This window comes from Phytophthora parasitica (assembly GCF_000247585.1).
Source record: "Phytophthora parasitica INRA-310 unplaced genomic scaffold supercont2.27, whole genome shotgun sequence".
NCBI lineage: Eukaryota > Oomycota > Peronosporomycetes > Peronosporales > Peronosporaceae > Phytophthora > Phytophthora nicotianae.
Genome location: NW_008649013.1, coordinates 474,542 through 498,390, shown reverse-complemented (window position 1 = coordinate 498,390; position 23,849 = coordinate 474,542). Strand labels below are relative to the sequence as shown.

The following is a 23,849-nucleotide window of genomic DNA, read 5'->3' as shown; positions in this document are numbered from 1 at the left end:
CAGCGCCGTGTACTGGAGGCTCGAATGGCGTTCGATGAGCTAACGATTCGTTCAGCTGCTGAGGCCTACCGCCACGTGACCGTCGAGCGCGCAGCGCTGATGAGTGAGAACGTCGCATTGAAAGAAGCTATCGAGGACAAACTCAAGGTTAAGGCGCAGTTGGAGCGCGAGACCCAGGAGTTCCTGGACCAGATCCGTTCTAATGAACCGCCTGTACTCGCTCGACGAGATGACGATGGATGGTGCGTGCAGCTTCCGAACGGCGCGCCGTCCTTCTACTTCAGTCCGTTCACACGGGAAGAGTTCGACAATATCCTTAAGAACAACGACGTCGTGTATGCCGAGCGTCATCCCTGTACTGCCACAGTCGGGAAGATCTTGGGTTGGACGGTAGACTACGCGCCTCTCGTTCGAAACGAAGCGGGAACGTCCTTCGTGGCCCACGCTCGATTCACGAGACGGCTGCGTTGCTCTCTCGTCAAAGCGCATAGGATCTTGCCGCATTTGGACAAGAACGTATGGCCAGTGTTGGTGACGCCGAGAAGCTGGGGTTGTGCCCAGATTGGCAGCATTTGCTACCAACCACTTCAAAACTTTAACGAGAATGCTCTGATAATGGTAGGCAACATCCCGGGCGAAGTTCATCTGCGGTACATCGTCCTCGCACGACACACGCGAGAACAGCGACCCGATGGCAAACGCGTGGACAAGTACATCTTGACTGTCGCGGACTCGGCTGCTAACTTACGGAACAGACAAGCTGAAGGAGAGCAGGAAAACGTGAAGTGGGTTCTTCAGGGTGGCACGTACATGACAATTACCGAAGTGGATGAGTCTACTATCGACGTCGTGTTTGACCAGTGGGCCGAATGCCTGAATGAGGTGCACGGCCGAGAGCTCTACATCGACTGGATTCGATTCCCAGTAGGAATGGAACAGGCTGTTTCTCCGGCTAGACTTTTACGCTTTTAACAACAGAAAAGAGAGTATTGCCACATGCAAAGGTAGATGATCAAAGAGACTTCAAAGTATGACCTTCAGTTTTTTTTATCTTACATGCAGTTCGATGTAATATCAGAATGCGAGCGTCCGTGACGGCGTTACTAGCTGTTCCCAACGGATAACGATGTGGCCCCAGTCCACGAGGCAGTACTGCGCATGCTGTTCATTCATACAGCCGGAGCAGTGGTCGTACACCACCTCAAGTGTGTCATTATCGAGCTGCGTAAGCGTCATATACGCTCCGCCTTCGTTTACCCAGTGTACACGTCGCCGTTCGGCTTCTGGCTCCGCCTCGCGACTGCGCTTGTTTGCATCAGAAGTCACGACCACCAAGGCGTAGCTGATTGACCGTCGTCCGTCTGGTAGCTGAAGTCGTCGCCGACTTACTAAGTTGAGATATCGAACGTTGACACCAAGCGTGGGATTCGGAGTATTCCGCGCGATGACGTACGTGTCCTCGTCGACCGCTTGCAGAACCTGAGACGTAACTACATGGACATTCCCGTGGATACGCTGCCACAACTCAGGAGTCGTCAATACTGGCCAAGAGTCCACGTCCAGCTTGTCCATCGTACCATGCGCCGATCCTCCAGCACAGTGAATGCGTCGCGTGTATCGGACCCGCGAGATCAGTACGTTCAGAGTCGGATGAGGCATCAACGGCGCACGTTCGACGTCCCACCCGAACATGTTCCCCACAGACTCCATTGGCGGAGACATTGCGAACTTGGCGTCGTAACCTTGTCGAACAGCGTCCAGTTGCTCCTTAGAGAATGGATGGAAGTGGAAGGATGGCTCGCCGTCTGGAAAGTGGACGCGCCAGCCGCGCTGCAACGAGAGCAAGTACGATAAGGACGAGGAACCAGAGGACAGGGAGCTCCCCGATAGTGACGAGTCTGAGTTGCTCCCGTCCCGACTGCTGACGCTACTAGTGGGCTCAGTGGCGTTCGACTCGATCCCGTCGCCGGCTTCAACGACGCTTTCACGCAGCGTCTTGTGGTTGTCGATGCGATCTCGTAGCGCCGTATTCTCAATCTTGAGTGCTTCCGTCTCCGCTATCAAGTGGACTACCGCGGCGCGCTTCTGTTCGGTTCGATCAGGTCGATGCTGAGCTCTGGACGCGCGCGCCGCGGCACGGCGCTGCATGGCCAGATGCTGCTGTAGACGGTGTTCGAGCTGCTGGTGCAGGTTGCGCAGTTCCGCCTGCTGCTCCTTCTTCTTGCGTCGGAAGAAGACCATGTTCTCTCGATGCTGTTGGCGCTTCCATTCCTTCTCGTCCTCCTCGGTCCATTTACCCGCCGTGGACAGCAACCAGTGGCTCTCACTGGCCAACGGGCGGGCGCCGTGGCCAATGCGCAACGGCGCCGTCGTCGGCCGTACGGACATGAGTGTGAGTGTGCGCAGTAAGCAATGTGCGTCTTATCCGAACGTCCTTAAAGAGGAACTGCTTGTATGCTATTCAGAGCATTCAGTACGCCGAGGGGGGCCAGAGTCTCACGTAGCGTGTGTGCCGCAAAGCATCCGGTTCGCTGTCACCGGTACGGCAAGAGACGTGGCCTCCGTAGCTCTGGATCTCGAGGACACACCAAAAGGAGCTGACTCAGCGCAGGACCACACTTTGGATCGGAGCTGAAGGAGGGGTCACTACTTCGTAGAGCTACAGTTGTGGAGACCGTTAGAAAGTGAGGCGGTGCGACGGCATCACCAGTTGTTCCCACCGACACGCGATGCCCAGCACTTCCACCATAAGATACCGCACATGCTCTTCGCTCACGCACTCGTAGTCGCAGCCGTAATGCAGTCGAACAGTTCGCGCTTCGCTCTGCGTCGGTTCCTCGGTCAGTAACAAGTACGAGATGCCCCGCTTCATCCACTCAATCTCATGGAGTTGAGCTGTGATACCACCGACGCCCTGGCAGTCAGTTGGGCTCACGATCGTCTTCAGGAGCGCCACGACGCGCTCGTTCTGCGCGTTGAGTCCTCGCGCACGTGCGAGGATATTAAAGTAGCGGATACTCCGCTGCTCGCCGGACTGAACCGGCGCATTCTGGATAAGCACTGTCATATCCTCGGTCACCTTTTGAATGACGCGGGTGGTCACGGGTGTGCTGTAGATGGAGGCGAACCTCTTGGGGTCGTGGAATGCATGCCACGTACGGTTTACAATGTCGTCCATCGAATCGTCCACGACACGCACGGACTTGATGAGCTGGAAGCGCAGTATGTTCGGGTCTACTTCTAGAGGCCGCATTACGCGCCAGCCGAAGAATTCCAGCTCGGAGATCGGCACACGCCGCTCCATGAACTCTGAATACAGATGGAGCGTGCGCTGGAAAACTGTACGCACGACTTCTTTGCAGTTTTCCTCCGTAAGCGGCACATAGTAGATCGGGTCTTGGTCGTCATCGAAAAATATCCATGTGCTGGTTCCGCTGGTTGACCGTTCGGACGCGTTAACTTGCAAGTTTTCGACGCCCTTGACGCAATCTCCGTAGTCTGTTAAGACGTCGGCTTTCTCTATTGCATCGTATACTTTGGCGTGGTCTTCTATCCTCCGATGCAGCTCCTTGTTCTCCAACAGAATTCGTTCTTGTGTTGCGACTTGTTCGGCGTATCGGTGCATTAACTCCTGTTCCCTCGAAGTTCCGTCCTCGCAGGGCACCACCGTCGATTCCGATCTTTGTGTCACGGGGTGTCCGGTCTGCCGCAAAAGCTCGTGCAGCTTTCTACCTAACACTAATTCTTGCTGCTGGATCGCGGCGGCGCTCACCTTTTGACGGAGACGCGAGCGTGCCACCACCTCCTTATGGTACTGTCGTCTTCGCGCTGCCTTCGCTTCGTCGAGTTGCTGCTTATTTCTCTCGAAGGTTTCAATCTTCACCTCATCATCGAAGAGCGGTTCGCTCTGGAACGACGGCCACGGCGGCGTCGCGAACGGCTGCGACTGAACCTGTTGCTGCCCGTAGATCGCGCGCTCGTCACTGGTTTCGCTGCTACCACTACTCCATGAAACAGTCCCGCTGGTATCGACAAGGGAGCGCTGCATCTTGCCGCTGTGGTCCATTGCTATGAACAGACCGGGTCCTCGACTAAAACTCGAGTGGCAGGAATCGGACCGTCCGAACCGGACGGCGGGGTCCGTTAATTCCCAGCAATTCGTCCACCCTCCTGCGTTTTACACCGCCCGTTCGTGTTTTTGCCGCTTGCTTGCGTTAGGCCTCGCTGGAGGCGTTTGCGCGATGATTGTGGAGACCGGTAGCGATAGCTTTTCGTCCGGTCGGGCAGCTCTGCCCGTGCCTGGGGCGCAGCTACACTTGCTGACGTCAGTGGCGACAGTCCGACCGGCTTTGATTGGTCCTACCCAAGCGAGTCCTGTGTAGTGGCGAGGAACTCGCCAAGTATCTTTACTTTCGACTCATCTGTTGGTGTCTGATATCCGGTGGTTGTCATGAACCAAGGTAATGCCTGACTCGAAGGCAACGGGTGTCACATCAGTTGACTCGGGCTTGAAGAGGTGATAACTACTATTAAATTCATGTACTAGGCTTGCGGTCAATGCGATGGCATGCGGACGACACGATGTGGCCATGGTGTAAAGTGCTGAGCAAGATTTCAATGACGCCAGCGACCACTCCGCTTTGATTTGCGTTAACGTAACGTTACCTCCAGATCAGGGTCCGGCGGCATTCACGCTCATCGAATACATATTGGTGGTCGTCGTTGGATTAAGTATCTTTTTGCATTTCTTGCTTTTGGTTCCTTAAATAAAAGGATCGATTTGGAGTATTTAAATAGTGCTTTTTGGCCGAGTAACCTTGGTGACGACGGTGGCCTGCAGCGTCTAAGATATTCAAAGAGTTTCCTGCTGCCCGGGCTCAGCTGTGCAAGGGCGTGTTGGCGGTCTCGTGAAACTCATTTTCGTCGACGAATTTCTACAGTACGTCTTGCATCCCTAGTATGAGTGCGTGCGGCATTTTCTAGCTACAGTTCAACAATAATGCTAAAGGACGAGCCAAATAAAACAAGATATTTGCCAGGAAACAACAATAGACTACGTGAGTTGGCCAAGATTCCCAGGCGAGGTCAGTTTACAGTACGACTCGGACACAATCATGAATTAATTTATGGACAGACCTACTAACAAGTTACTTTTCGGTGATCGACAGTGTACGCATGGGTGTCACAAGCTGCTCCCAGCGTACGAGCGCTTCGCCCATATTCATAGTTACGAATGGCAGACCTGTGCACGAGGCTGTCACGCTGTCCACATTTGTGAGGCCTCCATACTCGATCTCGACGCTGTTGTCCTCGTCGATCTCCGTAAACGACAAATAGCTCATGCCTTCACGCATCCATTCTACCTTTGGGTTGGGCGAGTGGGTGTTGGCACGAGGGAAACACTTGTCCGGGTCGAGGATAGAGGTCAGCATCGTCACGCGACGTCTGGTATCACTCTTCCAGTTGCCCGGACTCTGGTCGATCACACAGTCCTGAACCTGTACGACCAGGCACACGAAACGCATGCGCATCACTGCGTTTGCATCTGGAAATGTACGCATCAGAACACTCGTGTGTGCGTCCACATTCTGCAGCATTTTCGACGTCATTGGACTGCGATACATCTGTGAGTACAGTTCCGGCGTACTGATGATTTTCCACGTTGCCTTCGCTAGTGTATCCCCCGTGACGCGTTCTCCATTGGCATCTATCGCGCTGATTCTCTTAGTGAATCGATGTTGCATGCGTATTTTGCTCATATTGTCCTCATGCATGGAGAAGTAAACTTTCCAGCCGAACGCTTCATTGTACAGTGTCCTAGCACCGGGACCACGTAGCATTTCCTGCATACGTTGGTATGTGGTAAAGGCGAGTTCAAGGCACGTGTTGCGTGCAATAGGCTGGTAGAAAATAACAGGTTCGTCCTCGGAGAAGACGATCCAGCGTCCTGCTCCTCCTTCCGGTACGAGCAGCTCTTCCGAGTCAACACTATGTTTGGGTAGCCGCTCGTGTTCCACGCCTAATAACTTGGTAAACTTTTGCCATTCGCGGAACCTCTCGGTCAGTCGTCGGTTCTCTTCCGTGATCGTGCCTTGCTTCAGCACCAAGCTTAAATACCGTTGCTGCACGAGTCTGGCGGCCGTGCTCTGACCTTTCCAGACTTCGTCCTTGTCATCTAAATTTTTGGAACTGTCTTCTAAGCTAGACGACACCTCGACTCCGTGCCCTTCGTCAATGCTTTTCTCCTGTAACTCGGTGGAGAGCCGCTTGATAGCGTGTTCTAACTCGCGCGTGAGGCGCTCGACCTCCACACGTTTGACTTCGATGCTCTTCTTCTCTGCCAGACGCTGGCGCTGCATGCGGTCGCGGTGTCGCGCCCGACGCACCTCGGCGGGCAAGCGACGGCTCTTAGAAGTGTCGACACTATTGGGCGACTTGGGCTGGGCCATCTTCTTCTGCACGGGCGAGAGCTCGAGCTCCAGCGGCTCCATCGTTACTGGTGCTGGACGTGCGCAATTTTCTGAACTGACGGCGCAGCGAAAAACTGGCGTGGCGAGCGTGTTGCAAAAACACTTGGCTTTTGTATTACGCGCCGTCCAATCTGTGATGTGCCCGTGCGCAAACGCTGTGCAAGCACTTTTGACGACTGATGCTTGCGGAGACGAAGCTCGTCAGAGACGCTCTGTACGTTCAAATGGTCATGAGGAAGTTCTATTAGAATTTAGTTGTTGACATAGAGGAGTGTACTGTACGATGGTCTGACGTTAGCAAGGAGATCTGGAAGCTAAGGGCCTTGAAACTACTTCGAAGTACGCATTAATGACGAGCTCTTGGTGATCGAGCCTTCGTTTGACGACCAAAAAAAAAAACCTGCTCGAGTAAACGATGTCTGTACAGGCATCGCAAAGGAAAAACATGCAATCATGTGGACAACCTAAGTATCCGAAGGACCGGTACTTCGAAATAGCAATGCACAGCATTTTACTAGTTACAAGAAAAAGGTGATACCACGCCTACTGATACCGGTGCAGGGTGATCTCGCTTTAACATTCCATGCACGGCCAGTAAATTGAACTACTGTAGTGTTTTGTTCTGGAAAAACATCTCAGAGTATCACACTGTGATCGCATCATGCTTCAGAACTCAAAAATTCAAAGTTTTAAGTCAAATCCAGTCGAATTGATGACTTTTGGACTTTAAAACTGCTTTCCTATTACACTACCAACACGCGCGTGCAAGCTTGCGCGTAACACCTACTGATTATTGCTGATCCATCGCTCAGTAGGCCAACTCCACTTCCAGAGCGAAAGAAGTGGCGCTCCAGCACTGGATTGTAGCAACGGTACACCCGGTGGAATTTGACCGTTCCGCGTGGGTAGCACGTGAATATAGTTGTCTGCAACCCCGTGAAGAGATGGCTGGTATCCCTGCAGCTCTAGGTCAAGATCATCGTCTTCATCGTCGTGTTGGTCAAGATAAGTACCGTAGGAACCAGATTCGTCCACATTTGCTTTCGTTTCAATCTGGCCCGTTGAACGCCAGCTCGCGAGTAGCTGTGCGCGCAGCGAGTGTAATGCAGCTAAGCGCACACGAAGCAAGCACAACTTTGCTAGATACACGCGTGCGAGACACTGAATCTGAATCACAGCGTTTGTTCGCTGTGCTTGTCTGGCCTGGAAATTGGGCAATATTAAGCGAACAATTCGTTGTGCTGCAATTGCTCTGGCGAGTGCTACAGCTGCAATTGTAGCTCGGTCAGTCAGCTCTTCCACTCTCTGTTCTTCGGTCACTTGAAGGTCAGGAGGTCGTTCTAAATCACGTGGACTTGCGAGAGCTGCAGGTATTTCAACATCGCTTACACCTTCGTTGTTCCCATCGCAAACGTCATCGCCCTCAGGTACCGTTTTAGCTTCCGAAGCAGGACCAATCTCTGACGTACTCTGTCCAACCTCTTTGTATGGTGATGAACGTTTTTGAAAAGAAATATCCACTGCAAGTTCTTTTTGGTAGGTGGTTTGGCTTTCGTCAATAGGCGCAGCAGTGGTCACGCTCTCATGTTTCTCGGGTGATTCATCCTGCTGTGGTACAATTAAGGAATTCTCAAAGAGGTCCACCCAGGACTCCAACTCTTGATCGCTCAAGCGCTCGTCACTCTTTTGCAACCCTTCGTCGATCAGGACAGGAGTCTGTTCCGTTGTGTTGAGGATGTCTTGATGAGGTGCTACATCTAAAATTTCAGTTGCATCTGGTTCACCTTTGACGATCGAGATGCAATTCGTCGTCACTTCGGTATCGGAACATGGACCCGTTTCTTGAGGGCCGCAGCCAATCTCCTTCTCCTTTCGAATATCACCAGACGAAACATCAAGCGTGGTGAACTCTGAGTATGTTATAGCAGCCTTCACTCGCTTTGAGTTCTCTCTCCAGGATTGATACCTTCGCAACAGTTTGAGACGGGCTTTCTGTAACGTATCCGCCTGCTCCTGTTGACGACGTTCTACTTCTCGTAGATAGCAGATGTGGCGATACTTTCTAAATGATCGCTGGATTGAGCGCGCCGCGCTTAAGCAAAGTAATCGTTCGATCTTTGCTAATCGATGAGCTTCCGCTAGTTTTCTTTGCTTCTCAAGCTCACGTATCCTCCTCCAGACATGCTGAATTTTAACAGCAGCTCGATGTCTTTGCAATTGCTTGGCTTGTCGTCGTCGAGTTAGAAATCTCATAATCATCATCTGAATCGCAACAGCGCTACGAAATTCCAGTCGGTACTGCACAACACGCTCCGCGGCACCTGCGAAACTTTGATTCAGGTTCTTCCTAGCAACGATTCCCACAAGACGACGGTAACGCGCTAAGGTGGAGCCCTGAATACCCTTCGTCATCATGATGCGGCGGATGTATCTACTCCATTCCGGTCGTCGGCTTTGTATTTGATTTTTGCATGGACTTGCACGTTTGACTTTAGGTATTGCTGGCGTCTCTGGTTCATCAAAGTTGATACTACCATCGTCACAGCGTTCGCCACTCTCGGTTACTGATTCATCCTCATTTCGTACAGCCAGCACTTCGTTGATTGCGGTCTGGATCGGCTCAGGAAGCGGCCGACGCTGCTGATTTCTGGTCTTTTCGAAGCTAGCGGGATCCAGTGGTGTCAGACGTTCAGCGCTGCTGTGAATTCGTGCGTTTGCTACTGCCACGTTATTGTTATTGCTCGGAAGCAGTTTGGAGTTCGCCATTGCACGTAGTTGACTCCGACTGTAGGATTCACGGTCATTTTCTTCAAGTTGCGAGGCGAGAAATGAGTGCAACGAATTGTTGCGTGTACTAGTGCCGATCTGCCCACTAAGGCGTCGAGCCAAGACGGGGAGAGTTACAGACGCTTCTTTTCGATATTGTTGGCCGGTATCCTTCTTCTTGGGCAGAGTTTTCGGCCATGAACGTCTGGATACTGCGGTATTCACCGAGAACGTGTCCATGGCGAACAATGGCTGTGATCAAAGTGCCCAATATATTTAAACTGATTTGGTGCGCGGTGGTTACCAAAAACTTAAATCTGCATGCTGCAAATGCCCCCAAGAAGATAATTAGAGAATAATACTTGTAAAGTAAAGCAGGGGCTACAGAAAAACAAAAAAAAACAACAACAAAATAAATGCTCACAGGAAATCTATGATTCTATCCAGTTTGTAATAATAAAAAAAAAGGTTCTTTGCGCTCAGGTGGTTGAAGTCTGTCCTTGTTGTGAACGGAAAACTCGCTATCCACGGATTCCGCCCAGGTCTCCACTGCCTCGCCTGTTAGTATAAACAAAAGCCGAGGTGATTCCGAAGTCGACCGGATCGGAGCAATGCACACTTTTTCGATACAAAGTACTTTTTTGCTGTAGAAAGTGCTCATAGCTTATGACCCACCATACTACATGTATAAAAGGCCATAAGCTATGAGCACTTTTTCGATACAAAGTACTTTTTTGCTGTAACTTGAAGTTAAAGGGACGAATCAGATCAAACAAAGTTACAGTGTTTTCTATTTTAGAGATTTTGCCGTCCAGATGCAATCTTGTTTCATCGATGATTCATTCCACATTTGGCGAGCAACCAGATACTGAGTCTCCATCATCACCTGGTATGGAGATCTCCCGTTTACTAGACACGCCTGCAAGCGACAATCAACTCCAGGATAACCAAGAACAACTTGTACGCAACAGTAACTCTAAACGTACCACGCAACAACAGTCTCGAGCTCTCGTTCCTAAGAGGAAAAAGCGGTGGAGACCGTCGCTCAAGCAAATTCGAGACAAAAACCAGCGCGATACCGACAATTCGCTGCTGCTGAACCTCACGTTGGACGTGAACGATCTGCGTCAGCAAGTGCATGACTGCCTCGTGCAGAAAAGCATCCGCGAGACGCGACTGCTCGTGGCCAGAGAACAGTTCCACGCTCGCTCGCTATTGTCGGTCGATGGCTTCTTCAAAGTATTTCGACACGGCCATCCTGGGGCTCTCAAAGCCTCCGATGAGCGCTTTTTGACCGGGTTATTGGACGAGAATATTGGCGTCGGTGGAGACGTCAGAGGCCGAGTGGAGTTTTACGAACAATGGCGACGATACAAGCAGTTATTTAACGTGCGACATATCCGTAACTTTTCGACCAAAGTTGTTAACAGTGACGCTGGGGGCTGCCTGATTGAGTGCACTGGGGAGTTTGAGGGGCAAGTTACAGTCGCTGCACTCCAGACTGTATTTCCTAACTCGTTGCACCACGACGCATTAGTCAAGCAAGTGCTGGGTCGCAGCTTCGTGTGTCCGACAAAGGCGCTTATCAGCATCGATGGTAATGGGCGTGTGGTACAGTACGATGCGTTTTCGGACGTGTTCGAAGCCATGAGCAAGCTGCTGGACTTCGATCCTCTTCAAGTTGTGACTCTGATGGCCGATGCTGCCATCAGTGAAGGCAGCATGCTTCCCCCAGTCGATGATGGCATCAACCAAGAACAAGGTGGGGGATGCAATCAAGAGGAGAGTAATGGTATTGCTGTGTCGCCTGTGAGCAACTCCATGTCATTCCGAAGTTCAATCGATTTCATCTTGTCATGACTTGGACCAACCGTGAGATATTGTAGCTTGGATCTACGAAGACACAGCGGCTTATTCAGTACGCAACGGTGACGGGGGTCGCCACCGAGTAGCTCGGTAAAGATCTTCTCTACACGACACAGGACCGGTACAGCGCCTATAGTAAAAGATGCCGTCGCGGATCAAATATATATATTCGCCCAGTCCTCGCTGGGCGATTGGTTTCGACGCTTTCCACCTCGTTGCTGGGGCTGATCATACTGACTACAAAATCTCGATCACGTCCGCTTCGTCAGACACAGCGGCTTGACTCTCGGTGTTTGCTGGTTGCTCGTTAGTGGCTGGCATTGGAGAATCCTCGTCGTCGGAGTCCAAAAGTTCAATGAAGTCGCTGTTGCTATCCACTGTCGTCTGCGGACTCTGATCGGCCGTCGTTGTCGTAGGAACTGGGGTAGTAGGAACAGGTGTCTTGGACTCAACAGCAGTCGCTGTAGCAGATGCGGCCTCTGCGGTTGCTGGTGTAGAGCTTGACGTAATCGGGATTAAAGGCAATCCTTTCTCCTTCGCAATCTCATTACGCAGCCAGATATCGTCGTGCACTTCCACATCTCCTGGCAACTTGGTCAGCTTCAGCCACTTCAACGTTTCTACCTTGCTCATCGCACTCACAATATCCGTTAGTTGAGGGTTCACCTCGATCGCTATTGTAGCACCACACTCTTCGGCCTTCCGCTTAAGATCTTGGCAGCCCTTCATACCTCGCCGCAGCACTAGCAGATGTCGGTCACGTAGCTTCATACTTAGGCGCTCCTGCAACCGCTTCTTTGCTTGCGCTTGAACTTGCTGGCGTAAAAGGATTAGCCGCTGCTGCTCTGCCCTTAACCGCTGTTGCTCGGCCTGATGGCGGTTTAGCAAGTCGAGGTGTTCCTTTTCAGTCAGCTTTCCGTCTCTTAGCTGCTGATCACGAATGGCTTGTAAGTGAGGAGGCAAGATCCGGCCATTCGGAGCTGGAGTCGGGACAGCTCCCGCGGCAGGTATAGGTGGTCGACCTGGGACGATTGTCGTCGATGGGATCAAGCCTGGCGCAGGCATCGCAACACCAGGCATACGGTTCATAAATGAAGGAGCTGGTAACTGCGACGGAGGGACTGCTCCTGTGGTTGACGTGGGCTGTCTGCAGTAGATGCACTCAATCCTCGTGGGCACTGGAACTTTGGTAGTCGAGGACGGGTAGATCTCGTTCGGCGCTCGACAATTGTCGCAGTGCTTCATCAACATACCTTCGCGGTTAATGAGGTGCGTTCCTCCTCTGCGTAAACTCCGCACCGCTTTAAAGTACATGTGAGTCTCCAGAATCTCCTTCTGCTCAGCGGGTGAACACTGCTGATCCAGATCTTCTTCAAACATGGTTTCTTGCTCGAACCAATCAATGATGCATCTCCTGTCCGCGAGCATACCAGCAGCGGTAATTTCTCCATTTTCACTAGTAGAAGCAGTGACAGTTGTTGATCGATCCCTCATATCAGTCAAGATACTTTCGAGGACCGAGTCTTCATGAGGAATCGCTTGGATAGCCAGTTCTTCATCATCTGCGGCCTTGCCTTGAGCATGAAGCAGAGAGTCTTCAAAGTCGTCGATACTAAAATACTTCTGGAGCTCCGAGGTCATGAACTTTCGCTCGGTTGTCTTTTCATCCACAATACGCTTGGCAACGCCTTCTTTACGGATCTGCAAGTCGTAAACTTTTTTCTCCATTGTACCCATAGTCACGAAACGGTACACAAACACCGGCTTGGTCTGTCCAAAGCGATACGATCGACACATGGACTGCGAGTCGTTGCAAGGGTTCCAGCATACGTCGAAGATAATGATCCGGTTGCCAGCACAAAGATTGATTCCTTCTCCACCTGCTTTCGTTGAGATCATAATAAGGTCGATATCTTCTTCCAGGTCGTTGAATTGCGCGATCTGACGGAATCTGTCCTGTTGAGACGTACTTCCATCAATACGCAAGTAGTTGAGACGCTTCGAGTGGCGGCGCTGGTACTTATTGTGCTTGGAGATCATTAATCCAATCGTGTCCAGCGTAGGGATACTCTGAGAGAAAATAATCACGCGGTCGCCGACATCCTGACACGCCGAGAGAAGCTCCATGAGAATCATCATCTTGCCACTGGCTTCGAGTTGATGTGGGACATACTTTTCCATGAAGTTCTGGGCAAACTTCAAGCGATGCCATCCTGGCTCCAAGGCCTTCGGTGGTTTCGGCGTTGGAGGGGCACTCGGAGCATCAAGCATATTCAACAATGCCGCCTCGCTTTCATCATCGTCGTCGTCATCGTCATTAATCGTAGGTGGGCCGCGAGTTGGTGGAGATGGACTGGATCTACGCACTTGTCTAGACGCAGGTACATCATCATACGGATCGAAGTCATTGCCGCCGTCCTCCACACCGAAGATATCCGATACACCTCGTCGGCTTGATTTTTTGCTGTTTCCATTGCGTTCTTCTTCTTCCAGACGCTTGTAGGTCTCACTAATGACGTCCGGATGGTTCGAGATAGCCAGCGCGATGTGATATCCACCAAGGACGTCCAACTTGTCAGAACTGCCACGAGTAGGAACGCCATATTTGAGAAACTCCCGATACAATTGGGCCTGCGCGTCCGTCAGCTTGCACATGAGTACGTATTCCTTCTTGGGTGGTAGTTGCTTGAACAGATACTGTTGATCTCGACGCAAGACTAGAGCCTTCAACTCTCGTGTCAGCACGAATGCTCGCTGTCGAGCCAGCCGCAAGTCTGCCTCGGAGCTATCGATACACTGTCCGTTCTTGATAGGAGCAACGAATCGGTTCTTGAACTCGTCCAAAGATCCCAGATAGTCGGGTCTCGCAAAGTTGACCATAGTCCAGTACTCTTCCAAGTGATTCTGTAGTGGATAGCCAGTCAAAATGATGCGTCGTGTAGTCTTGACGTGAGCTAGTGCCTTGACCAGTTTGGACTTGTGATTACGGACTCGATGGCCTTCGTCCAGCACGATAAGATCTGGACCTGGGTTGCACAGGCATTTGTATACCTTCTTGATCAGGTGCGAGTACTTCTGGTTACCTGGAGCGATCTTCTCCTCGCCACTAGATTGCAACACAAGAAGACGATACAGTTCATAGCCTGTAATCAATAATCCACCGTGCTTTTGCCACTGCTTCACAACTTGCACACGATCGGACATTTTCTTCTCACGACTCGACTCCAATGTGAACAATCCAAGTCGTCGTGACTCCTTCTTACCCAGCCATTTCACCACCTCAGCTTCCCAGTTACGTACACAAATCGTCGGGGCTAAGATAAGCACATGCTTATGTCTCTGCTCGAGTTTCCCAGCCTCATTTAGCGTCTTCTTCGATAGAAATGCCTGAACTGTCGTAATAACCTGTAAAGTCTTACCTAGACCCATGAAATCTGCCAAGACGCAGCCGAAACCTTGCGGTTCCACTGCAACATGGCCCCATAGAAACCTGGCACCGGCAATCTGGTGAGCCTTGAGCTTGTCAACGATGTCCTTGTATACAAAGATTGGAGCGTCTTCTGTGCCTTCTTCGCCTTCCGGTGGGCTACCATCTGTCGACACGGGGTTTAGACACAGTTTCTTCTCTACAGCTAGCTGGTCCTCTGACAGGTTAGAGAAGTTGCCTAGGATAGCGTCGATCTTTTCGGCACGTTTGGCTTCGGCCTCGCGAGCTCTACGTGTGCTATCATCCAAGTCTTCGTCGTCCATCACCTCCGCGATCTTGCGGCGGCGATTCCAGCGCTCCGCACGCTCCGAGCGCTCCGAGCGCTCCGACGGCTGAGCTTTGCGCTTCTTACCTGTCGCTTTTTTCTTACCATTGGATGTACCTTGACGCGTAGATCTGCGAGGCTGGAAGAAAGCGCTAATAGATCCGGCTTGGGCTTCCTCGTCGCCCTCCGCTTCTTCGAAGTCTTCACTTTCGATGCCGTCGCTCTCCTCTTCGCCGTCTTCGACGTCTACTGAAGCGTTCGGATCCCACTCGGCCTCGTTCTCATCGCTGCTGAGTGTAGTGGGCGCCTGTTCTTCGTCCGTGAGGATCTCGATCTCGTCCGCCGACGACATCTCGCCTGAGTATACGCCGCCGCCTCCGTGGTCCTTAGCGCGTGCGGAATTGTCTTTTTTGCCGCGCAAGGGAAACTTGACCATCACTCTTTTCCTTACTTAGATCAAGTTAAAATACAACTTCGAACTATTGATAATTTAATCAAGTCAAAGTTTTTCGGTGGCTGTCAGCTCCTATCCACCAATCAGAGTGCGCATTGGGACGAGGAACAAAAGTTGAAGCTATACCGAAGCTCATGCATTAGCTGCTGTCGCTGCCCTAGCTACAGAACATACTCATAGAGAACGCCTTGCGCCGGTGGATCTGCTGGATCGCTGTTGTCTGAATCGCTCTTGACCGGCGACGTAGCAGCCGAGCCCTCCGCTTTCTCTACACTGTCCGGGGATGCGGCTTTTGTCACGTCTGACTCGGTAGCGACTGCAGCTGAGCTGGTCTCGCTCTCTTTCGTGCTCTCGTTGTCGCCTTTGCTGCTATCATCGGCTTCTGAGCCTGACGCTGCTACAGTCTCTTTCGTCTCGGACGCGTCCGCGCCTGTCACGTCCTTCCAGCTCGTGACCGACGAGCTGCCGTCCTCGCTCTGCGTCTCCTTCAACTGCTGCTCCCACACAGCTGCACTCGTTGCCATGAAGGCCTGATTGGCTGCTAATGCACGCACGTTTCGCTCTCGTGTAAGCATCAACTGGTGATAATACGCCTGCACGTGCGCTTGCTGTCGTCGACGCTCCTCCAGCGCAGTCAGACGCTCCTGGATTATTCGAGGATCCATGATGCCACCTTGAAGTGGAATCACACTCGGGTCTTCGCTTCCAGCAGCGTTCATGGCCATACTATTCGCAAGCATCACTTGCTGGTGGTAATAGTACTGCTGAAGCTGTCGCTGATACTCTTCTGCTGCTGCAAGCTCAGCATTGGCCACCGTGATCTTGGTGACTTCACTTGCGTCGGTCTCCTCGGTATCACTGGTTGTATCAGCAGCGGTTGGTGTCTCCGCTGGATCCTGCAAAGACTGCTGGAAACCAGCTTGACTAGCATTAAGTTGCTGCTGTTGAACACGTAGTCGGAAGATAGCGGCAAGCTTTTCTCGCGTAGCGTTGCCTAGCCCACCATGGCGGGGAGGTAATGGAGCCGTCTTCGCAATAGCATTGGTACTAGCTGTATTCTTCTTGAGTTTCTTGTTCGATGGACTGTGTTTGGTTCCAGAGGCTGCAGCGTCGACGTCATCGTGACTCGTTTCTCGCTTCCGTTTGGATCCTGGACTCTCATTGTCACCATTACGTCGGCTTTTGCCACGTTTTCTGAGTTGATTCGAGGCCTCTTCCTCTTCTTCTTCAACATCTTCATCACTCAATGCGTCATGGCCTTCGATCTCAACGTCCAGCACCAAGTCAGCGGTCTCGCTGTCGTTCTTGCGCTCGCTGTCCTCATCTGTCGTGCCCACAGCGACTTGAACGCGTCTTGGAGTTCTTCGAACTGGTGACGCACTCGTCGACGACACTTTCTTCCCACTGCGCGGCGATTTCTTGGTAATCTTCGTGTGTTTCGGGCTCTTACGTCTTGCTGGAGATTGCTCTTCTTCGCTCTCCTCGCTGTGTGTCTTACGATTACTACAGCTCTGTAGAGCTTTTCGTGCTGCTTGTTGCGCCTTCGGGGACATCGCAGGTCGTTTCTTCTGTGAGTTCCTTGGCTTCGTCTTGCCACCTGCACGTTCTGCAGCCACCTCCTCTTCCGTGGCGAACAATGAGGTGCTGCCATCCCAGCTCGCGTACTTGTTCTTGGACACCTCGCAGTGGCTACCGTGTGCTGCTACTTCTTCTAGTCCCACCCAGGCATCGAACCTCGCGTTCCAGCCCATGTAGTGCACAAAGAGTAGCTCCTTCTCTGGATCCAAGTCCAGGATCCTGGCCTCAGCAAACTGTTCTCCTCGGTAATGCACGTCCACCATAAGTTGGTAGCCATGCAGAGAGGATGCACCTACAGTCGGTTCCTGTTTCTTCTTGACCTCTTTCTCTTTCTTTGTTTTCTTATGATTACGACTTTTGTTCTTCTCGTCACCCTCGTTCTCCTGCTTGGGCGTTCGACTGCGCGCTGCGGGGCCAGAAGACTCAGCAACCACCTCACCAATCTTTGCGCTGGCACGCACAGCGGCGCGTCGTTTGGGGGTCGGTGGTGGAAGAAACGGCACATCCATTTTCTCATCCTTCTCGGCCGCAGACTCCGGCGGCATCGTGGAGCGCAGTAGCCTCCGCGTCACGTACATGATCCCACGATCTTCAGTTTTGTGGAGCTAAATGTGGGTACTGGAGAGTGCCTTTGGCGCTGTTAGCTTGGTGTGCAGCAAGTGTCGATGTTATGAGAGTGGATTGCGTCACTCTGCTTGGGTGGAAGAGCCCAGACAGCGAGTTTGTCCTTCGTTGCGCGAATGCTAAAGTGGGCAACGAATTTGGCCGAAGGGTCGCGAGATCTTTCCATGAAGGGGTACCGTGAAGGCACAAAACTGACGGAGAATAGTAGTTCTTTTTATGTGGACCACAAATGGCTACATGTGCTTCAACTTGAAATCGTGCAGCAGCGGCTCGAAACAACCAGGTCGATATAACGGACGAGAAGTATCAAGAGATGCGCTCCTGGATCACGATGAATGCAGCGGTTGAACTGCCGAGAAACGTAGTGTAGTTGAGTTTTAACTTTTGTACTTGATACGGTGGGGTTAGTTCTGGGCGCTTCAGATCATGGGGATTTCGCTATTGCGTGAATTGGTGCTGGACTTGTGTTGGTTGAGCCGTAAGAGCTCATGCGTCGAAGGGCTAATTTCGTTGGTGTGCCGTCATTAGGTACATGGTGTACGCGTTGTGACGCTGCTGAGAAGAGTGTACGCACAGGCGTTGGGCTGGATGGTCTAACATCGGGTGTAGGCGGCACAGCGCGCTCGGACTGACGTACAGCCCGACGAGCCATTTCACGCCAGTCAATGCGCCACAACGTGAGCACCATCAGACCAAACTTAACGATCTCGCCGCAGACAGCGCCCCACCATAGTCCGTGCAGTCCCCAGTTCCACGAGAGACCGAGTAGGTACGATGTCGGTAGCATAGTGAGCCAGGATCCAGCGGTCGTGATGGCCACCAGTGTTGCCGCTAACGACATGGCCTCCACGACAGCAGACATGATGATGTGTAACCCTGATAAGAATACGGCGAAGCAGAAGATAGGCATTGTACTGTTGATATCTGCGGTCACGACGGGGTCCACAGTGAAGAACCCGATTATCGGTGCTCGGAAAAGATACGTCAGCAGCGCGCACACAAAGGTGGTGATGCCTCCTAGCAGTGTACTCACATACAGTGTCTGCTTAGCGGCTGCAGGACGGTTTGCTCCTAAGAAGTTCGCCGAGCGCACCTGCATAGGCAAGCCGAATCCCCAGTAGATACCGAACGTGAGACCCCATAAGCTGAATAGGACGCTGTTAGCCGCTAGCTTGACCGAGCCTAATGATCCTGCCAGTGCTGAGATCACATTGTAAACCCACTCGTCCAGTGCCTGGTTGATTGTCATTCCAACTGAGAGAGAAACGAAAGCACGCACACGTTCCCACTGCATGCAGGCTGCAAGATCGAATCCAGCCCACGTTTTCCGGTGGTAACCTTTGTACCAGAATCCGTACACGACTAGAGCTACCGGTTGAAATATCGACGATACACTCTGCGCAATGGGCGCACCGATGAAGCCCAGCGCTGGAAAGGGGCCGCAGCCATAGATAAACGCATAGTTGGTGATCAATGACACACCGACGCTGGCAACGCCGATGACTGCCGGGGGCTCCATTATCTCTTGCGACTGGAGATACTGTCGAAGCGCACAGTAAATCGCTTGTGGTAGAACCGTTGGGGCAAGAAAACGAGCGTATCTGTCGGCAAGCATCAACACCTCAAGGTCGTCCGTCACCAGTCTCAGGACGATATCCACATAGAAAAACGAGATCATCACTGGAATAGATAGCAAGGTGATGAAAATCAGAGCGAGCTGGAGCCAGACGCCGACGAGAGCATAGTTCTTAGCGCCGTATGCTTGGCCACATAGTGTACACACTGAAATGGCGAAGCCAAAGATGAGCATCTGCACTCCGTTTGTCCACACGCTCGCCAGTGCACTAGCCGCGAGTTCTTTTGATCCCAAATGACCCAGAAACATTGTGGACACCGTTGATAGCGAGATCCTGCAGAACGTCGTGACACTAACCAACCAGCCCATGTTCCAGATCGCGCATGATTCCTCGTTGAAAGTGGGAAGCGGTTCCTCTGCTTCATCCTCCTTCATCGAGGCGAACTTGTCGCTCACCAGCAGCGAAGTCCTTTCATCCGCGATCTTGCGTTTCAAGAACGAGGGACTGTCGTCTTCCTGGTCGACGTGCACGACAATCTTGGTCTCGTCGGCGCACCACCGTGGCATCGGCTGCCCGTCAAGCGTCTTCGTGAGCGTCGGCATGGTCATGGAAAAGATCTCCTACTGAGTCAGTGAAAAGGTTATCTGGTGCAGCGGGGGTGTCAAATACCCATGTGAGTAAAGAGCACTCCAACCTTTGCTTCGGAAAGTAGTTTCACTTTCTATCAATACGCGAGGACTTTGTCTAAGCAGCGGAAACGAACGGTCGAAGGGCCAGCGCGTGACGTGGGGGTGGACGCGAGCCCGATTCGTAGAGCTTGGTCTGTCGATTGAAAACTTCGATAGAATGCTAGACTCTGTAGCTACGATGGATGGATCGCAACATGGTCAAGTTGAAGTCTTTCCGCAGTTTCTGCAACTTTAATCATATCCACAAATGAAACTAGTTAAACCATTCATTGATTTTATAAAACTCATCAATCTCTCCCAGGCTCACTTTGTGAGTAGCATATCTACTGCTCACGATTGAAGTTGTGAAGCGCGTTCACCGAGCCGTACGAATTGCTGTGCATTGTATTCCGCTTGCCAGCTGCTTCATTTGCAGTCTGGTGATGGTGGTGAACACGCTGCGGCGTCGAAAGGATAGCAAGCACGGGTGTGGTGCCGGCCATCGTGGGTGTCGACGGCAGCACGAGTTCGGACCGCAATCGGATGTCTTCTTCCAGCTCCTCTTCAGTCAGAACGTCGCCCTCCGACTGGATCACAGCACGATGTGCCATCTCCCGCCAGTCAATGTGCCACAGAGCCAGCGCCATCAAGCTAAACTTGACCGTCTCTCCTACTAGACTACCCCACCAAAGTCCGTGAAGTCCACCATTCCATTGAAGACCCATGAGGTACGAGGCCGGTAGCATAACAACCCACGATCCGATCGTCGTGATGGTTACCAAAGTCGTAGCGAGCGACATGGCCTCCACAACTGCCGACATGATAACGTGCAGACCGGAGACAAACACTGCAGTACAGAAGATAGGCATGGTGCTAGTGATCGCAGCGACCACTGTGGGGTCGTGAGTGAAAAATCCCGCAAGATGATCACGGAAAGCATACACAAGCAGCGCCGACACGAAGGCCGTCAGTCCACCAAGCACAAAACCAACGTGTAGAGTGCGTTTCGCAGCCACAGGGCGGTTCGCTCCAAGGAAGTTGGCGACGCGGACTTGCGTAGGCAAGCCGAAACCCCAATAAATGCCGAAGATAAGCCCCCATAAGTTGAATAGAATACTATTAGCCGCCAAGTTCCACGCACCGAGCGATCCTGCAAGAGCTGAGATCACGTTATACACCCACTCGTCCAATGCGAGATTCATCGTCATGCCAGCGGATAGGAACGCAAAAGCGCGCATGCGTTCCCATTGTAAGCAGGCGCGGAGATCCCAGCCGAACCACGTCTTCTTGTGGTAACCTTTGTACCAGAACGCGTAGATCACGAGAGCTGTGGGCTGGAAAATAGACGACACGCTCTGAGCGATCGGTGCTCCAATGAATCCAAGTCCTGGGATCGATCCGCAGCCGTAAATGAAAAAGTAATTCGAGCCTAGCGATACAGCGACGCTGGCAATACTGATGATCGTGGCTGGCCTGACGATCTCCTGTGCCTGAAGATACTGCCTCAAAGCACAGTAGATCGCTTGAGGAAGCACACTTGGTGCTAAGAGCCTCGCGTACGTATCGGCCAGTTCCAGAATCTCATGGTCATCCGTTACGACGCTTAGAATCCGGTCCACGTAGAAGAAAGAGACCATAACCGGAACCGACAGCATAAAGAGGAAGAGCAATGCCAATTGCAACCACACGCCCACGAGGCGGTAGTTCTTGGCCCCGTATGCCTGGCCGCAGAGCGTACACACGGAGACAGCGAAGCCGAAGATGAGGATCTGCACACCACCCGTCCACACGTTGGCCAAGGCGCTGGCCGCCAGCTCGCGCGAGCCCAATCTGCCTAGGAACATAGTTGAAATGGTTGACAAGGAAATACGACAGAAGGTCGTGACGCTCACTTGCCAGCCCATGCTCCAGATGGCCCACGCTTCCTCGTGGAAGGTGGGCACGGTATCTTCTTCTGTTTGAGTTGCATCTGTATCGGCCAGCAGGCGAGTTTCATCCGAGTCAACCACTGGCTTGGATTGCCAGCCGACGGTGTCATCGTCGAGCGAGTAGTGGTCGATATGCACCGCGTGGCTCGACGGGGGCGTGTCCAGTGACAGTCTCTGCGCGTCTCCCGGTGCGCTAGGGTCTGTAGACGAAGTCATGGTAAGCGAAAGTCGCCACTAGCGAATTGAAGCCACCAGTCTGTCTATTTTTTTGCCGTACAAATTCAATGCAATTTTTGTCAAACAACTGTCAATTTGCTGATCACGGTGAATTTGCGAAATTCAGAATTTCAACTTGAGATTCTGAAATTCAAGTGAGTAAGTTGAGATTTACTGTGAATTTCATCCCAGCCGGTAGATCACTTAACAAGATTTGCAATGAATCAAGTTTGTTCGCGCGATCACGAAAGGACAGAGGTGCAAGTTGAATCTACTGCCGTAACAAGCTCCTGTGAAAGCATCAGGAATGTGACTGTAAATAATAATTTATTCTCTTTACAACTCACGAAGTCAAAGTGTATGCGGCAAATAACCGCCCTCATAAAAAATGTTGTTGATGCTCAGGGAATGACGGCATTGCTCGTTTTACGGAGCTTTGCCACCCTGTGCCTCGTTGTGCTGCTTGCACAAGTAGTTGTGCTTTTGGTAGGAGCGTCGGTTGCAGCCGTCCACCTTGCAGCGGTTGCCGCCGCCGTGAGCCCAGCAGAAGCCGCCGGGTGCCGCCACCTTGGAGCAGCCGGGAGCGTCGCAGATGTGGCCGCCGCCGTGCGACCAGCAGTAGCCGTAGCGCTTGGCCTTGCTGGTACAACCCGCGATCTTGCAGAGCTTGCATCCGCCGTGGTGGAAGCAGCGGTTGTACAGACGTGCGCCATGGGTGCAGTTCGGGTACGTGCAGCGCGAGCCGCCTCCGTGACGCACGCAGCGGCCCCGTGAGACCGCGGCACGCGGGCACTCGTCTTGAGCGCAGATTGAGGACTTGCGCACGCGCATCTTGCCGTGGTGGTTGCCGACAGCCAGCAACTGTTCCACACGCTTCTCAATGATGACGTTGCCCGAGAGCAGGCTGCGACCGCCGATATGCAGGTCAGAGATGCGAGCGCCATCCTCGTTCACGTCCGAGTCATCGTTGCCGTCCGAGTCGACCATGCCCATGTCTGCCTTGCTGAGGGGCGACATAGTGGGCGACACGGAGGCGCTACTGCAGCCGAGTGAGGGTGTATGCAGCGATGCCGTCGACGGAAGCGATGACGGGTTCAAAATGAAGGCCAACGCCGTCTTGTTCTCGTTCTCTCGAAACATCACCGGCAATATGGTTGTTCAAGCGAAATGTTTTTAAAAAGTGGTCGTTGTATGGAGAACCGCTTCAATCGGAAAATGACAGAACACACATGGGCTTGTGAAGTCTTTTGCCGCACGCACTGCTATGCCGAGGATGGACGCGTCCCAGCCGGCGGCCCCATCAAGAGCTCCACCGTAGCGCGTCGAGATTGGCCGAGTCCGGCGTGACGCACTCTGCGTAAGTTCTGCTTTGGGGGGATGGGGCGCAATGACGCCGGGCGCCGGCCAAATGGAAACCGCCATTTGTGCCTGTGCTGGTGGTGGAGGCCTGCTTCAACACTGGCATCGATGGCCGCTCAACGGTGGCGTTGAAGCTGAAGTAGAGCGTAGATATAAAACAGGCTGCTGCAGCAGGTGTTCTTGTTGGCACCAAGCAAACATGATGCATGCTTGGAACTGAGGCGATAGTGGAGACTAACAGCGAGAGAATGGATAGCAGCGTCGACCGACTTTTGAAGTTGCGATTCTCGTGATCATCCTGGACGGACAATTCGTTCAGCTTCAGGCTCGAGCGCCGGCACGCGCAGACCCGATCCTGAGAGCAGGCCGTGACGCGCCGCGACAGGACGGCAGCAACTTCGACGTTTAACGAAGGAGATGCACCGGAACGCATCGAGACCGTGCAGCAAAACACTCCGGATACCACGACGAAGTTGCCCGCGCAGTGACTAATACATTGCCTGCAACATACATGTATGCATGGCCGAACTTGGAGTTTGATTGCAAAGCATTGCTTGGTGGGCATTCACTGTTAACTTGACTAGCGAGGAT

General features: G+C 52.5%; 12 protein-coding genes across 12 annotated transcripts; 3 read left to right on the top strand and 9 right to left on the bottom strand.

Annotated features, from left to right (window-relative positions):
* Positions 1–24: 24 nt before the first annotated feature.
* On the top strand, positions 25–972 carry PPTG_11641 (hypothetical protein; the record flags this gene model as incomplete). The annotated part of the gene is made up of 1 exon (XM_008907762.1): positions 25–972. One exon carries the CDS (start codon positions 25–27, stop codon positions 970–972), a length of 948 nt encoding a protein of 315 aa, XP_008906010.1.
* A 102-nt stretch (positions 973–1,074) lies between these two features.
* PPTG_11640 (hypothetical protein) lies at positions 1,075–2,388 on the bottom strand (the record flags this gene model as incomplete). Its single annotated transcript, XM_008907761.1, has 1 exon — positions 1,075–2,388. The coding sequence occupies one exon, from the start codon at positions 2,386–2,388 to the stop codon at positions 1,075–1,077; it is 1,314 nt and encodes a 437-aa protein (XP_008906009.1).
* Positions 2,389–2,677: 289 nt separating this feature from the next.
* On the bottom strand, positions 2,678–4,121 carry PPTG_11639 (hypothetical protein; the record flags this gene model as incomplete). Its single annotated transcript, XM_008907760.1, has 1 exon — positions 2,678–4,121. The coding sequence occupies exon 1, from the start codon at positions 4,064–4,066 to the stop codon at positions 2,678–2,680; it is 1,389 nt and encodes a 462-aa protein (XP_008906008.1). The 5' UTR covers positions 4,067–4,121.
* Positions 4,122–5,090: 969 nt separating this feature from the next.
* PPTG_11638 (hypothetical protein) lies at positions 5,091–6,515 on the bottom strand. The gene has a single exon (XM_008907759.1). It carries the CDS (start codon positions 6,489–6,491, stop codon positions 5,148–5,150), a length of 1,344 nt encoding a protein of 447 aa, XP_008906007.1. The 5' UTR covers positions 6,492–6,515; the 3' UTR covers positions 5,091–5,147.
* Positions 6,516–7,253: 738 nt separating this feature from the next.
* On the bottom strand, positions 7,254–9,476 carry PPTG_11637 (hypothetical protein; the record flags this gene model as incomplete). Its single annotated transcript, XM_008907758.1, has 1 exon — positions 7,254–9,476. One exon carries the CDS (start codon positions 9,474–9,476, stop codon positions 7,254–7,256), a length of 2,223 nt encoding a protein of 740 aa, XP_008906006.1.
* A 521-nt stretch (positions 9,477–9,997) lies between these two features.
* Positions 9,998–15,325, bottom strand: PPTG_11635 (hypothetical protein). The gene has a single exon (XM_008907756.1). It carries the CDS (start codon positions 15,288–15,290, stop codon positions 11,340–11,342), a length of 3,951 nt encoding a protein of 1,316 aa, XP_008906004.1. The 5' UTR covers positions 15,291–15,325; the 3' UTR covers positions 9,998–11,339.
* On the top strand, positions 10,092–11,311 carry PPTG_11636 (hypothetical protein). Its single transcript, XM_008907757.1, has one exon. The coding sequence runs from the start codon at positions 10,128–10,130 to the stop codon at positions 11,094–11,096; it is 969 nt and encodes a 322-aa protein (XP_008906005.1). The 5' UTR covers positions 10,092–10,127; the 3' UTR covers positions 11,097–11,311.
* Positions 15,326–15,349: 24 nt separating the features above from the next.
* PPTG_11634 (hypothetical protein) lies at positions 15,350–17,669 on the bottom strand. The gene has a single exon (XM_008907755.1). The coding sequence runs from the start codon at positions 17,462–17,464 to the stop codon at positions 15,470–15,472; it is 1,995 nt and encodes a 664-aa protein (XP_008906003.1). The 5' UTR covers positions 17,465–17,669; the 3' UTR covers positions 15,350–15,469.
* Positions 17,670–17,934: 265 nt separating this feature from the next.
* Positions 17,935–19,689, bottom strand: PPTG_11633 (hypothetical protein; the record flags this gene model as incomplete). The annotated part of the gene is made up of 1 exon (XM_008907754.1): positions 17,935–19,689. The coding sequence occupies one exon, from the start codon at positions 19,687–19,689 to the stop codon at positions 17,935–17,937; it is 1,755 nt and encodes a 584-aa protein (XP_008906002.1).
* Positions 19,690–20,012: 323 nt separating this feature from the next.
* PPTG_11632 (hypothetical protein) lies at positions 20,013–21,954 on the bottom strand. Its single transcript, XM_008907753.1, has one exon. It carries the CDS (start codon positions 21,897–21,899, stop codon positions 20,100–20,102), a length of 1,800 nt encoding a protein of 599 aa, XP_008906001.1. The 5' UTR covers positions 21,900–21,954; the 3' UTR covers positions 20,013–20,099.
* A 232-nt stretch (positions 21,955–22,186) lies between these two features.
* Positions 22,187–23,330, bottom strand: PPTG_11631 (hypothetical protein). Its single transcript, XM_008907752.1, has one exon. The coding sequence runs from the start codon at positions 23,037–23,039 to the stop codon at positions 22,326–22,328; it is 714 nt and encodes a 237-aa protein (XP_008906000.1). The 5' UTR covers positions 23,040–23,330; the 3' UTR covers positions 22,187–22,325.
* Positions 23,308–23,667, top strand: PPTG_22979 (hypothetical protein; the record flags this gene model as incomplete). Its single annotated transcript, XM_008907751.1, has 2 exons — positions 23,308–23,397; positions 23,515–23,667. 2 exons carry the CDS (start codon positions 23,308–23,310, stop codon positions 23,665–23,667), a joined length of 243 nt encoding a protein of 80 aa, XP_008905999.1.
* Positions 23,668–23,849: the final 182 nt, after the last annotated feature.